Source organism: Dasypus novemcinctus, chromosome 2 (assembly GCF_030445035.2).
Source record: "Dasypus novemcinctus isolate mDasNov1 chromosome 2, mDasNov1.1.hap2, whole genome shotgun sequence".
Classification (NCBI taxonomy): domain Eukaryota; kingdom Metazoa; phylum Chordata; class Mammalia; order Cingulata; family Dasypodidae; genus Dasypus; species Dasypus novemcinctus.
In genome coordinates, this window is record NC_080674.1 from 77,446,138 (window position 1) to 77,461,846 (window position 15,709).

A 15,709-nucleotide genomic window follows, 5' to 3' on the forward strand; every position below is an offset into this window, starting at 1 on the left:
GCAGGCAACCTCTGTGGCACAGAAGTATCTACCTTTGCTGTGGTTAAAACTTTCTCCAACTTATAACTTTGGCCGGTGCTCCGACAACAGATCCCAAGGTGTTCTCTACCACTGAGTGAAGAAAGTCGAGGCTGCAGCAGGTGGAGTTGGAAGGGCAGTGGGTTAGGTTTGTGGAAGATAAGAGAAGTAAGGGATGTGTAAAAGGAAGTTCCTTGAGGATAAACACTACTGTTTGTTTTGTTCTCTGCTGGACATATAAAAGTTGGGAATCCAACCTTGGTTGAATATAGTCTGTGGAGTGGTACGATATCTGCTCTGGTAATGACCAAACCCTTTTTATATGCATGATAAAACGGCGAATAAAATGACCTCACAGAGTTATGCGGGAGCTCTTTTACTAGCCTTTTCTGGTGAGAGATTATTTGTTCATTAGGTATTTTTATGGAGCCTGCAGCCATGCAGGGCAGTGTGCTGGACACCATGAGGACCTAAATGTGTCTTCTAAGAGATTACTGTTCAACAAAGCAGTGTAGACACCACAGGGGGTGCCAGGAGGCATGGTGTTTTGGGCTGGGACAATCAGGGAAGACTTGGGAAGGAAATACCTCTTGAGTCAAGCCTTGAAGATCGGATTCCATCTGCTATGGCCAGTAGGTTGCAATTGCAGTCTAAAGCTTTGTGATGTTTGCGTATGTGTGGTGCGCCTCCTTTTGAACATTATTCTAGTCCTCATAGCCACGTTGGCAGATAGTAGGATGAGACATGAACTCCCCCTAGGAGTTTTGTTTTGTGGTCAAGCTTTCATGGGACAGAAGATACTTTTAAAACAAAAATATCCTGTCATAATGGGTAACGGAGTCTTCAGACTGAAATTAAAGTAAGAAATTGGAAGTCATGAGGTTTCCTGGGGATTAACTCATGAGCCCTGGAGGTATGGGATTAGATGCTGATGTGCAGGGGTGCCAGATATGTCAAGAAAAACCAGGATAAGAAAATCATAATCTGCAAACTCTCTTCATTATGGGGTGATAGCCATCTTACTGAGTAAAGATTCCCTGAAAGGTAACTTTAGCAAATATTAGAGTGCAACCAATGTGCAAAGAATCATGACAGCTGTGAGGGAGGTGCAAAGGTGAATCAAAACAGAGTTCCTTGGGAAGTGGATTTGGCTCAACTGATAGAGCACCCACCTACCATATGGGAGATCCAGGGTTCAAACCCAGGGCCTCCTGACCCGTATGGTGAACTGGCCCACATGCAGTGCTGATATGTGCAAGGAGTGCCGTGCCACACAGGGGTGTTTCCATGTAGAGGAGCCCTATGTGCAAGGAGTGTGCCCTGCAAAGAGAGGCACCCCACACAAAAAAAATGCAGCCTGCCCTGGAGTGGCACCGCACACAGGGAGAGCTGACGCAGCAAGATGATGCAACAAAAAGACTCAGATTCAGATTCTGGTGCCACTAATAAGAATGCAAGTGGACACAGAAGAACACACAGCAAATGGACACAGAGCAGACAACGGGGGGGGGGGGGGGGCGGGGGGAGAGAGAGAAATAAAAAATGAAAAAAAAAAACCAGTCCCTTGTATTAAAGAATCCCTGTTTTGGAGAGGGAGACATGACCAATATACAGTGGGGGTGAGGTAGGGGGTAGTATAGGGAAAAGGGATGATGAGTCACAGCTGATACCTGGCAGAGACCATGACCACAAGACCCCACCAGAAAATCTACCAAACTGGCTACTAAAAACAAAGCTGGAAAGTCCTCACAGAGCCCTGGCCACAAGGTCCCATTTGGAATTCTTTCCTGGGTCAAGGGGAAGCCCCAGATACTTCAAACATCAGGCCTCCCCATTGTCCCCCTGAGAGCGAACAGGTGGGGCAGCCAATCAGATCAGCAAACAGCTGGGACCCCTCCCCAGGATCAGGAAAGGGGAAGAGGATAGGCTTTAAAAGGCCTAACCTGGGGGCCCACATGCTCGTCTTACCCTATAGCATGCCAGCAACCCACGTCTTGGGTTGTGTACTTACCTCATTTATAATTTTCTTCTTTCTTAATAAACTCTTTACTCTCTTGCCTACCCTATGGCACATCCTTAAATTCTTTTGTGCGACATAGCCAAGAACCTAGAAGCCCAGAACCCAGAGTGTTCCGCTAACAGGGGACTTCTTTGATCACTGGTGTAATAAAAATGTGAACTAAAGTACTGAGGGAAGAGGATGGATTCTGACTTAGGGAAGATATGAAAGGCATCGCATCCAGAAGGTGGGGAAACAGCTTTCCAGGTGAGAGAAGGTTCCAGGTGAGCAGAAGCACTGAAAGGAGAAAGAGCGGCATGGTCCTGGTGAAGTGCAGGCGTCATGTAAGAGAGGAGAATGTGTTCTAGAACTTTATTCTGTAGGAAAGGGAGAATCTCAAAGGTTGGGAGGGGGAACAGCATCACTCAGACTGTTAGAAAAATGCTCCCGGTGGCCGAATGGAGCCGAGTGGAGGCTGGACGACCATTTGAGGGGCCGCTGTGGAGTTCGGGCCAGAGGTGTGAGAGGTGGGCACCCTCCCAGGGGAGATGCAATGGAGGACTGTTTGAGAACTTTTATATTTTTCCTAAACCTGAGAGATTTAGAAGAGATTACCTTAAAGGAAGATGCTTTTGTCCTGTATTATTTAATATAAAACTTTGCTGACCTGTGTTGGTATGATTGGTCTGGGATTTGGTCTCCCTGTAAGAGTAAGCCCTAAGGGGAATTTGGGGGTGTTAGAGAAAGGGAGACAGGGAGAAATTAGATATACAGCTGCTCCTTCTGGCACTTCTTTTATTTTATACCAACTCATCCTGCTATTCTCCCATATCCAGCACGCCTCTCCTTTTACTACCTCCTCTTTTTATTTGTTTATTTCTCCCTTCCCACCCCCTTGCTGTTTCCATTTGCTGTGTCTGTTTTTGTTGTGTGCTGGTTTTGTTTTGTTTGTTTTTTTAAAAAAGAAAAGGCACTAGGAACTGAACCAGGGACCTCTCATGTGGGAAGGAGATGCCTAATCGCTCGAGCCACCTCCACTCCCTGCTTTGTTGTGTGTCTCACGTTTTCCTCCATCTCTTGTTGGTCAGCTCACCACACAAGCCCGTCACGGCAGCGCGCCGTCTTGCTCATCTTCTTTAAGATGGTACCAGGAACCAAACCCGGACCTCCCATGTAGTAGGCAGGAGCTCAGTCACTTGAGGCACATTCGCTTCCCTTCTCTCTCTTCTCAGTCCTCCTCCATGAGCAGAGTCATGTCCCAAAGTTCTTCCATACTTTTCTTGTTTTTTCAACCAAGATCTACTATTATTTGTTATCTAGGTGTTTCTGGCTCTATTGTTTCTGCTTTTTCTCTTGGGCAAATGGGCTCTCTCAGCCTGTCTACTCATCTGTAAAGTGGGTGAATTGTCTACCTCATAGTCAGGAAGCATAAATAATACAAAGAAAACACTTGACCTGAGGCCTCAAAGCAAAGTAAGTACTCAAAAAATAAACATCTAGTGAATGTTTCTGTGCTGATGGTATTCTGCCTTGTATTATGTTGATGAAAGTTGAATGTCTTCTCTCTTAGTGAGCTCTTTGGAAGTTTGGCTTTGTTTTTAGATTTTAAGTGTTTAGCATGGTGCTTGTTCCAGGAGGTGTTCAAAGTTTGGCCTCCATTTTCTTCTGCCAAGGTGGTGGTTTTGGATCCTTATCAGTAGGATGTGGGATTGGAAAGGCTTTGTTGTAAATGGTTGGAAGACCTTCACATGGTTATGTCATCTGTTTATGACCATGGGGTCCCATTTATGAAAATATCTGCCCAGAGCTGGCAGCTGGGGAGCAAAGAAGCCAAGTCTGACATTCCTCTTCAGGCGACCACGTCTGTGCCCCTTATTGTTTTCATTAGAGGACTGGTCTACACAAATTAGAAACCAAATTCATTTAATAACCATCACAGTTAAAGTTCAGGAATGAAGAGGGAAAAGTGGCCCTTTTTTATGAAAGAGATGTGTTGTCATGTAAAGAGACGGCATAGGGTTGGCTGATGTGACAGCTGAGGCAGCCGCCTGGATCAGCTAATGCTGTGGCAGAGGACGTGCAGGCAGGAAATGGTGAGGTGGTGTTCTCTACCGAAGAGTAAGGTTGAGGAATCAAAGTTTATAAACAAGGTTTTCATTGGAGTAGAGAGTATGGGCTTGAAAATTGTTCTTGTTTGCTGTCTCCATTGCCTTTTCTCTTGGATACCTGTAGTCTTGTAAAGGCCAAGGAAGTAGGTGAGAGGGGAATTTCAGAGATGTTGGCATCACTATAATGGGCATATTCAGACTCTTGGTTTGGATGAAAGGCCTTCATTTCCTCAAGAATTGGATTGGGAAATACAGGTCCTTGTTCTTTAAGCCCCAGAGTTTCCAGGATGGCTGAAGAAGGCCATTGCTTCAGGCTTGACCAATACGAGCTCATTGAGGAAAGCTGTTGCTAGTCAAATGTGCTGTAATCGAGGCTGTCCAAATCTTATTTCATCATGTCTGTGAAATCTGAATGACTTTTTCATTCTGTTAAGTTCAACCCATGCTTCAGTTCTGCATTTTGGCAGAATTTTGCAATATTGTATTGCAAAATCCAAAAGCAAATCTTTCTATGCTTGGCGTTTTAATACCCTTTCTCTGAATGTTCAATGTTGAACTGCATAAGAGGTTTCCCTAGTTGAATGTCTCAGGTATTTATTTGATGAACCCTATCCTTGCAAATAACACACTGTTCTCCTTTGTCTAGCAATTGTGGATGATGAAAGGCTCTCTGCTGAGGAAATGGATGAGAGGCGACGGCAGAACATTGCTTATGAATATTTGTGCCACCTAGAGGAAGCCAAAAGGTAAGATCCAGATATAGTCTAATTTATAAACCTTCTCTTGGAGAGAGAAGCTTTGGAGTAAGGGCGTGGCATTTGATGACCAGGAGGTACCTGATTGGGCTAGTGATTCTGAAGCATTGAGTTGTCATAACCATGAATGGCCAGGGAGAGACTCTTGTCTGTAGTTAGATTTGGCCAAGCCTCCCATGCCTGGAGGTCAGTATGCTAGGGGTTGGCAAACCTCCTCTCCTTACCCTGCTCCAGTCCTCAATCACAACTGGATGCATACCGTACTCACCCATGCACATGCCATTTAGCTTTTAACAATTCGTTTGAAGTCTTATTGATAGCATGCTAATGGGAGAAGAGACTGTTCTCTGCAGAAGAGCAGGCTGAATTGAAAGTTGCCACCACATTCAAGGTCAAGGCACCAAGGAGTCAATTGTTCTTTCCCTTCCTCAGAGCCTCCCAGGAAATCACTGAGCAAATTGAAGATTATTTCAAATTCCTCTTTTCCCTGGCCTGGATGTGGGGGAGTGATTTCTTAAATCAAGTTCCATCTTCCCCAGAGCCTCCTCAGCCCTTTTACTCACCCTTCCCCCAAATATAGTAATTGCCCAGTTAGACAATAGCATATTGGACTGCAGTCCAGCGGTTGCTAATCTGGAGGGTGGATTTATGACAGTCTCCTTTTTAACTCATGGGTCTGTGACTGCTTATGGTGTATTGTCTCTAAAGCCACATGGACTCTGATAGACGCTTTAGATTAAGTAAATGTTGAGTCCTCCAAGGAGAAAGTGAAGATAAAGAAAATATTTGCACTTAGGACTCTATCAGAGGACTCAGAACTTTGTCCTTTGCTGATAATATGCAATGCCCATATGCCATGACGTAGATTTTGGTTTAATGCTTTGTGCTGTGATCCAGTAGCAATATTGTTCCATGGACTGATGATATATCCCAGCCCTCTTATCAATATAGAAAGTAAATGTTCATTTAATGGTCATTAGTGTTAATTATCTCTGGTCACTGATAAATTGCTAGCTACAGAGCTAGAATAATGAATTTTCTCATCAGTGTTTTATAGAAGAACATTGGTGACGTGTTAATTTGGCATCAAAATTGCTTAAAAGGGGGTTTCTTAATCTTGTTTCATACTTTAAACAATGTCATTGAACTTTCCAAGTTTGAAAGCTTGTTTAACATGTCTGAAGTCTACAGCTAGGTTGCAAGGCACTCGAAATTCACTCTCAAAGATTATTGAAAACAAGCTTTTAGCTAAGTTGCTTAAGTTTGATAAGGAAAGTGGTTAAAGTGTGGTAAACGTGTTTTCAATGAGAAAGTTTAAGGAAGGTTAATGGAAACATATTCCCTTTTCCCACTGATGCTTTGCCTTTGAAGTTTTTGTCTGTTTTTTGTGTGTGCTTTGGAGTCAGTAGATCTAATTTCCTGGACACAGTTCTACCACTTATGTGCTGTGTGACCTGGTAAGACACTTAACCTGTGGGAACTTCAGATTTTTCCCCCTCCATAAATGGGATGATAAAGATATTAAAGATGGTACATGCCCTATTTGCTTTATAGGGCTTTTCTTTAAATCAACTAAAAGAAGGTGCAAGTATTCCATAAACTATAGTAACCATCAGATGTATGGTGGTAACATAAAGATCGTTTTCTCCCCATTGTATCAAAGTGGTCTAAATATAGCTTGAAAGCTTGTCATCATCTCTAGTATTTTCAAAATTCTATAGTTGAATTTAATTTTAGAAAGTCAGCGTTTACTCTAGGTTCTTTGAAGAATGCTTCTTTAGGAATAGTTTCATTGGAATAATATACTATGAAAATGTTTTTCCTAAGACAATTTTTCATATGTTCATTTTACAAGAGGAGATTCTATAGAATAGACATTTACAAATCTTTTATTAAGATCTGAATACTGTTTTGTGAATTTCAAGTAAGCTGACCTATGGTCATAGCATATATAAAAATTATGTAGCTATTAATAGATATATAGTTATGATATTAAAGCATAGTACAAAGGAATCTGATAACTCAAGAAATGAGAATGAATTAGTCTCTGTTGAAAAATTTATTTTGACAGCATTTATTGCATAATTCCTTTACATGGTTAGTTCCTTAGGAATTTGGCATATTGGGTTTAGTGTGTATACGTGGATATAGTCAGCTTAGAATATTAAGTTTTTACGGAATGGTACAGTTGAAAATGTATAGATTCAGTCAAGTGTTATTTCTTATTTCAGTTGAAATAGCTTTGCATTCTAACTAGAAGCATGTTGCTTGTGTTCTTTGCACCTTTTTTCCTTCCTGGAGGTGAGAATTGCAAGGATATCTAGTTTGTATATTCCGTAATTGGAATTTTCAAAAATTCAGAATTTTGTATTCCAGTATATTTTTAACTTTATTTTCATTTATTTCAAGATCCTGTGATAACCAAAATTATTCCCTTTAAAATTTCCTTCATTCATAGATGATATCACTACCAACATTACAGAAATATAAAAGATTATAAAGGTATACTATGAACAATTGTATGTTAACTAATTAAACTAAATGAAATGGAAATTTCCTAGAAAGACATAATACACCCAAATGGGCTCAAGAAGAAACAGAAAATCTGAATAGTCCTATAATGATTAAAAGATTGTTAAAAACAAACAAAAAAAACTTTCCACAAAGAAAAGTCAAGGTCCAGGCGACTTCACCTTTGAATTCTACCACACATATAAAGAGGAATTAATACGCATTGTTTCCAAAGCTTCTGAAAAATAGAAGAAGGAGGGACTACTTCTCAGCTCATTCTGTTGAGGCCAATATCCTCATGATACCAAAACTAGACTAAAACATCACAAAAAAGAACTGCAGCCCAACATGCCTTATGAATATAGATGGAAAAATTCAGCAGCATATAAAAAGGATAACATATCATGACCAAGTAGGATTTATCCCAGGAATGCAGGCTTGGTTTAATATCTGAAAATCAATCAATATAATATATCATATTAATAGAATAGAAGACAAATCATATGATCATCTCAGTAGGTGCAGAGAAAACATTGACAATATCCAAATTCCTTTTCTTGATAAAACCATTCAACAAGCTGGAATAGAAGGAAATTTTCCCAACATGATAAAGGACATCTATGGAAAACCCACTGCCAACTTTGTACTTAGTTTTGAAAGACTGAGTGCATTTGGTCAAGCAAGCACTGACCGGATTATTACTGTGAGGATATTTCATGGGTTTAAGTCATTAAAGTTGATTGTATCTAGGCTTAGTACATTTACAATCAACAAAGGAGATTGCCTTCAGGAAATAGAAGCCATGGGGAGCAGCCAAAAACTGAAAGTCAGTGGAATCCAGAAGAGAAAGAGGATACTACCGTATCCATTGCCATATGATGGAAAAGCTAAGGGAACCCCAAAGATTGTTAACCAGCCAGAAGATACTGACCCTGAGGGGGAAGCAAGCCTTTTAGCCTCTGAAACCATGAGCCAATAAATTCCTTCTTGTTAGGCCGAACCATTGTGTGATACTTGTTTTAGCAACTAGGAAACTTAAAACTGTTAATGAGTTAACCATAGTTACAGGATGCAAAGTCAATATAAAAAAATCAGTTGTATATGATATTCTAGCTATGAAAAAATCTGAAAATGAAATTAAGAAAGCAATTCCATTTACAATAAAATTAAAAAATAAAATATTTTGGAATAAATTTTTTAAAAAGCAAGATTTGAACATTGAACATCACAAAACATTAAAAAATTTAAAGAAAAAAAACACTTAAATGAATGGAAAGGCACTAGTGTTCACAGATCAGGAAATAATATTGTTAATATGATAATACTTCCCAAATTGATCTACAAAGTCAGTGCATTCTCTAGCAAAATCTCTGCTGCCTTTTTTTTTTTTTTTTTTAATGGAAATCGACAAGCTGAGCCTAAATTTAATTTGGAAATGCAAGGACTCCCCGAATAACCAAAAAAATCTTCAAGGGTAAGAGGAAAGCTGGAGGTTACACATGTCCTGATTTCAAAACTTTTGACAAAGTGTGGTACTGGTGTAAGATGGACATATAGACATGAGAGTCCAGAAATAAGCCATAACATTTATGGTCAAATGATTTTCTATGAGGGTGTCATGACAATCAACAGATCAGTTGTTTCAACAAATTATACTCGGACAAATAGATATCCACATGTGAAAGAGTACGTTGGATTCCTACCTCATACTGTATACAAAAAATGTCTTAAGGATCAGAAACCCAAATGTAATAACTAAAACTATAAAACTCTTAGAAGAAAACACAGGAGTAAACCTTTGTGACATTGAGTTAGGCAATGATTTCTCAGATGTTGCACCAAAATCACAAGCAACAAAAGAAAAAAAATCTTCATCAAAATTAAACATTTTTCGTGTAAAGGACACCATCAAGAAAGTGAAAAGACAACTAATACAATGAGAGAAAACATTTGAGAACCATATATCGAGTAAGGGACTTATATCCAGAACATATAAATAACTCTCATAACCCAATAACAAAAAAGGTAAAATAACTTAAAAATGGGTGAAAGACTTGAATAGACATTTCTCCAGAAAAAATATGCAAATGACCAACATGAAAAGATGCTAAATAAAATTAGTCATTAGGGAAATGCAACTCAAAACAATACTGAGATACTACTTCTTACCCACTAGGATGGCTATTATCAGACAGAAAATGTGTTGGCAAGGATGTAGAAAAATTAGAACTCTTGTATTGCTGGAGATAACATATAGCCCAGAAATTCCATTCACAGCAAAAGTTCACAGCAGCATTTTCCATAATAACCAAAAAGCAGAAACAACTCAAATGTCCATCAGCTGATAAATTGGATAAACAAAATGTGGTATATCTGTATAATAAAACATTACTCAGCTATGAAAAGAATAAAGACTGATATATGTTACAACATAGATTAACTTTGAAAACATTATGCTAAATGAAAGAAGCTAGTCATAGAAGGCCACATATATGACTCCATTTATATGAAAAATCCAGAATAGGCAAATCCATAGAGACAAAATAGGCTGCTGATTGCTGAGCTGAGGCAGGGGAGAAAGGGAGTGAGTACTGTGGGTTTTGGGTTTTACTTTGAAGTGATAAAAATATTCTAAAACTGATTGTGGGGATGGTTGCAAAACTCTATGAATATACTAAAAAACACTAAATTGTGTACTTTAAAAGTGTAGATTTTATTGCATGCAAATATATCTCAAAGTTGTTATAAAAACAACTTCCTCTATTCAAACTACCTTGGAGAGAGCCTTTGTTTAGTGAAGCTGTTGAGTAAGTTTAACTGGCATTAATCAGATAAATACATATAGAAATCACTCCTAAGATACATGAGGGGTCTAAACACTGTATTTCTTGTATAAATATTTGTTGAGTATCCACAGTGTGCATGCAGGCACAATCGGGTAACTTTGAGATACGGACATTAAGCTGACAATAATCCTGTGCTCAAAAAGCTCAGCATTTGGTTGAAGTTTTTACTCAAAAATTTAAAACTACTTTCCTTCTGTTCTCTCTGCTCTGCTAATCTCTCTGTAGATGTGTGCATATATGTATCTTCCCATATCCAACCCATCCTTCTCCTAAGTATCTCCGTTTGTTCCACCCCCACCAGCCTACTGAAGGCTGCTATTGTCTCTTACCAGACTACTGCAGTGCCTCTTAATTGGTTTCCCCCCTCCTCTCTGGCATCTTCCTATCCTCTATCTATGTTATAGTCAGAAGAATCTTTTCAAAACTCCGATCTGTTGAGGACAATCCTCCACTTAAAACCTTTAATGGGTTTCTCAATAGTCTTAGGATAAAGACCAAACTCCTTCACAGGACCTTGTAGGCTCTGCACAATTCTGTCCTTACAGCCTCTCTGGCCTCATATTTGTGCCTTATTCCCTACTGCTTTATGCTTCCGCCAAATTGCCCCTTTTTTATTCCCATGCTCCCTCCTCTGCAGGACCTTTGCAGGTGCTGGCCCCTCTTCTAAATCCTTTTCATGTAGTTGTACTCTACTCTCTTCTGATTACAGCTCACTTTCTCAGGGTGTCCTTCTCTGACCTTCTTATCTGGGTCAAAATCCCCTATAACAGGGTCCCATGACAAGGTGTATGTTGCATATTTGAATGAATGACAATGTCCAGTGTGGCTTACTATCATTTATTACTAATGAGGACTGACTGTATTCTGTTTTCTATGTATTATTGGTAGACAGGATTCTAGATGGCTGGACTAGAATGCCAGCCTGGAGGTAAAATCTTTGACTCAGTGGAAAATTCTGTATCGCTATTAGGTTGTACAAGTTTTTCCTACCATATTTGTGACCCAGTGGATTATGAAGTTAGGAATTCTAGACAACTAGATAAGCTATGATACCACAATGAACGGGAAGATACCCAGAGAAGAAGCATAGAGTATTGCTCAATGAATGAATGAATGAGAAAAAGGGCCAACCTCTGTACTAGGATGACTTAAGATGAGATTGTTGCTCAAAGTTTATAGAATTATGAAGTCCGTGCATATTGATGAAAAAGACTTGTTAATTATGTTCCAAAGTACTATGAATGACAATGAAGGAAAAATGAAAGGCATATTTTTAGGACAAGAAAAAGAAAATAATTCCTTTACATATTGGCTCTTTACCTTAGGAGTATGTTACTGTGCAGAGTGACCTGGGTTTTGATGACAGCAAAGAGAGAAATCATAATTGTCTTTGGAGGCAAGGATGTTTGGGGGTGGGGTGGAGTGTATAGTAGTTGGCTGAAATTACTCCAGAACTTAGCAACTTCAAACAACCAACATATGTTATTTCACAATTTCTGTGGGTCAGGAATCTGGACGTAGCCTAACAGTCGCCTGGCCCTGGGTATCACAAAGCAGCAGACACATCAGCGTTCAAGTACAGCAGGATCTGCTTCAAGTACACTCCCTGTGGTTGGCAGGATTCAGTTCCTCAGGGTCTTTTGGACTGAGAACCTCAGTTCTTGGCTGCTGTTGGTCAGAGGCTTTCCTCAGTTTCTTGTCTCCTGGGCCTCCCTATGGGGCACTTAGAACCTGGCAGCTGGTTTCCATCAGGGTGAGCAAATGAGAAACGCAAAAAAGGTTACCCAGGGTCCGTCCATATTTTTTTAAATTGACCCCAAAAAGTTACTCTGAAGGGGAAAATCTTCTTTCCTCCTATCAGAAACCAAATCAGGTTATGGTTTGAATGATTATGGTACTAAGGCTCTACTTATGCCTGGATTTACTTAATTATGAACTATTTTTAAATTAAGCTTTTCATTTCTCTAATATATAAAATAATACTAAATGGGCTTTTGAATCTTTTTAGTTAGATCCAGAGAAGTTAAATGTATAGCTTCTGTATAGTGGGAATTTGGCTGAAATGCGTCTTAGACAAGTCTGCCACTCATAAGGGCTATGAAAAATTCTGATGCCAAAAATCCCACTGTTCAAATTACTCTTCCAGAAGAATTGTTATTGCTGAGTGGGTTTCATATTAATCTGTTTGAAATATATTTGAATAATGAAAATGAGTCTATTTTTAAAACTTTAGTTCCTTAGTTCTTTAGGACAACTGTGCAAAGATTAAAGATGGTTGTTCTCTTTGGGAAAACTCTGGGTTGAGGAACTAAATCCAACTGGAGCTGTTATGAAGGTCAGGGAACAGGAGAGAGAATCTTGGCAAGAAATATAGAGGGAGTTTGCAAACTGTAATTGAGCAAGTAGTTATGAACAGGGCTGCTATTGCATCTCCCAAGGAAACTTCCTGTAATATTATAGTCCTTCTTTTTTAAGGAAAGAGACAATGCATTCACATTTTTTGCTGTGCTTACTTTTTCTGTTTTACCTCCGAAAATAAACAAAGCAAAAAAGCTTTCCCTTGGTGATGGACTTGTTTAGAAATATTATCTTCAAAGAGGTCTTTATGTGAGCCAAGCTGTTCTCTGCATTAGTGAGTCTGGGGCAGTTTTGTATGTGGCCTGGAAAGAAAACAAAACACTGGTGTGATTCCTTTTGTGTCAACGCTTACAACTCAGATACTGAAAGGAGACCTCATTGATAAAATTGAGCCTCAATCTCTGGCTTCACCTACAAGTGAGAGAATCAACTTTGAAAGGAGAAATGCTTCAAATATTTAAGCAAGGAAGAGCCAGAAGTTTGGGTTTGCTGAACACTTAACTGTGATTACCATAAGAAGACTCCGAGGACTGCAGAATCCTTTAGAGAATCCACTGGGTTTCCTCTGCATGCTTGGACCTCATGGTCTTTATTACTAAGGCTATTACCCATCAGTGTACTAACAGTTATCCTCAGACAAGCTTGGAATTTGGAGGGAAATACCATTCTTGGTAATCAACCCAGTAAGATACCCATTTTGCTTCATGCAGAATGTTAATGGAATTCCTAATTGCATTTTCAAAATATAAATTGCTCTCATGTCTCCATGGTAACTGCATTTCCTCCTCTTCCTCTCTGTTCCCTCAATGGCTCTGACCTCGCCTTTCTTGTCCACGGAGCACGGGAATGACATGCATGCTTGCTGCATGCAGAAAAAGGCAGGGTGGTGGACAGGGAATGCGCTGAGCTGGGAGCAGGCAGCCTTATCTGACTCAGCTGGACACATTTTGTGATTTCTCTCAGTCTAGCCTGGGATTAGGGCACATGGTTGGAAACCTTTATATTTTAATTTCGCATATTGTGTTTATCCTTGGAGATTAAAAATATATATATAATGTCAGGTGTGTTCTGACAGGAGAAAGCATAAGTCCTCAGAGTGTTGGTAATTTTAAATGCATATAATGGATGCAAATAATCTCCAGCCGAACACAAACTGAGCAACTGATATTTGATCCCAAAGTTTATGTTTGTTTCTCAGGCTCTTCAAAGTTGGAAAGCTGGTTGAGATTTAGAATTTTCTGTGGTCTCAAATGAATTTTAATGACAGGGGTTACATGAGTGTCCACTGGCCAGACCCTGTGTCCTAAGCATTCAACACACATACTCTCGGGAAATCCTCACAACCACCTTGGGGGAAAGAAGGGTTACCCCCACTTTATAGATGTAGAAACTATGTCCTGAAAAAAGTTAAGTGCTTTGTCCAAGGTCGGTCGACAAATGGCAAATGGTGTACCAACCAGGTCTACCTGACTTAAAAACCTGTGTGCTTAGTTATGGTGGAATTAGCATGATATAGCCATCCATTGTCTTGTTTCTGGTTCTCTTTTCCTGCCCACCCCCCTACCTTTTGTTTGCTTGTTCTTATGTTTTAATTGGTACTAATGAGTAGTTCTAAAAAGAATTTCTCTTGTATTCATCCTTCCTTTACTTTCATTTCCTACCCCTTTTTTCTTCTATTGGTCTTTTTTAACTTTTAATAGGACCTTGTAGTTTTCTGTGATGTAGACTTTCTTCTACATCTTGATTTAGGTCAGCATTCTACATTCTATTTGTCAATTGTCTTTTTGATTCTGCCACTGTTATGACTGGTTTCAAAGAATGCTTTGCTTTTTTTTTGTTGAAACATCAAAAGGTGCCACTAGCAAACAGCACTGAGAGCTCTTCCTTCCTGTACGAACCTCCCACCAGATGCTGCCTCATGCTGTGATGCCCAAAATTCATACAACAGGGTCATTATTCAAGGTATAGAAGGACTGTAAGGGAAGCCAGGACGGGAGAACATTTGTAGAAGGTTGTCACAGGACTTCTTCATATCTTCCATTTGTAGACTACTTTTTCAGTCTCAGCACTTTCATTTTCCTTTAATAGAGTGCAAATTCTCATTTCATATGTGGGGACACTAAGGCTCAGAATTTGACTCATTTATGGGTGGAGTTAATGTAGATCTAGGATTAGAATACAGGTCTCCTGGCTGTTTGACAAATGTTCTTTCTCCCTATGATTCTCTTAAGTCACCCTGATAAGAAAAAGTATTCGTGGAAAGCTCAATGGTAAAACTATATGAAAACAAAAATGAATATTAAGCTTATTTAGTTAAATTAGTTTAGTTTTGCTTTTAGTTAAGCACCCAGTAGTGTGAAGGAGTTAGCCATTTGTACACTTTGCCGTATCTTCAGTTTTTGTTGGGAAACTTGAGTCCCTTTATTTGGTAGAACAGTAACTCAGGACTTAAGTGTTCTAGTCATTTCCACATCCCTCCTCCATTCAGCTTAGTTTGGCTGGGTTTACAATGTTCCTTGTTCTTTGCTCCCCCCTCTCCCACCTCCCCAAGTAACTATAATATATAATTATTTCCCTCTTTGATATTTCACAGGTAAAAGTTAAGGCATATATGCCATCTGTGTGAGAGAACAATTTGGGACAGTGATTCTTAAATTCAAGCTCTGCCTTCATCAGTCACAGAGTGGGGTGGAGTGGTGGTGCTTGTACAAATGCAGGCTTCTGGATGTCACTCCAGCCCTCATAAATCCATCTCTAGAGAGTGGGGTTAGGGAATCTGCATTTTAGCAAATGGTTCAGGTAAATTCTCTGAAATTTAAGAACTACCCTCTCAAGAGGGAAGAGACCAGAATCTATGACTGCTGTCCCCAGTAGCTTCTCAGACACAAAGAATAGAGGATACTCCTTCCTTTGTGAGGAGAGGGAAGAGAGGAGGGCTATAGAGAGCCATGTTATGCTGACTTGAGAGGGTGTGAAGATATTTTGATACAGCTGCTGTCAGGAAAGTAATAATGCACCAGCCAGAAGTAGATAGGAAGATTAAGTAGTTTTCAAGAGGCAGCTAAAGTTATAGATTTCCTTCATAGAGCCAATCAGCATGTTCATGTGATTTTG

At 39.6% G+C, this 15,709-nt stretch overlaps 1 protein-coding gene across 2 annotated transcripts in view; it reads left to right on the top strand.

Annotated features, from left to right (window-relative positions):
• The window catches only part of IQGAP2 (IQ motif containing GTPase activating protein 2), a 301,443-nt gene that overhangs the window by 51,718 nt on the left and 234,016 nt on the right, over positions 1–15,709 (top strand). For both annotated transcript variants that reach the window (XM_058275088.2, XM_058275083.2), the window contains exon 2: positions 4,772–4,871. In XM_058275088.2, coding sequence (XP_058131071.1) covers positions 4,772–4,871 — 100 coding nt within the window. The remainder of the gene's footprint in view (positions 1–4,771; positions 4,872–15,709) is intronic.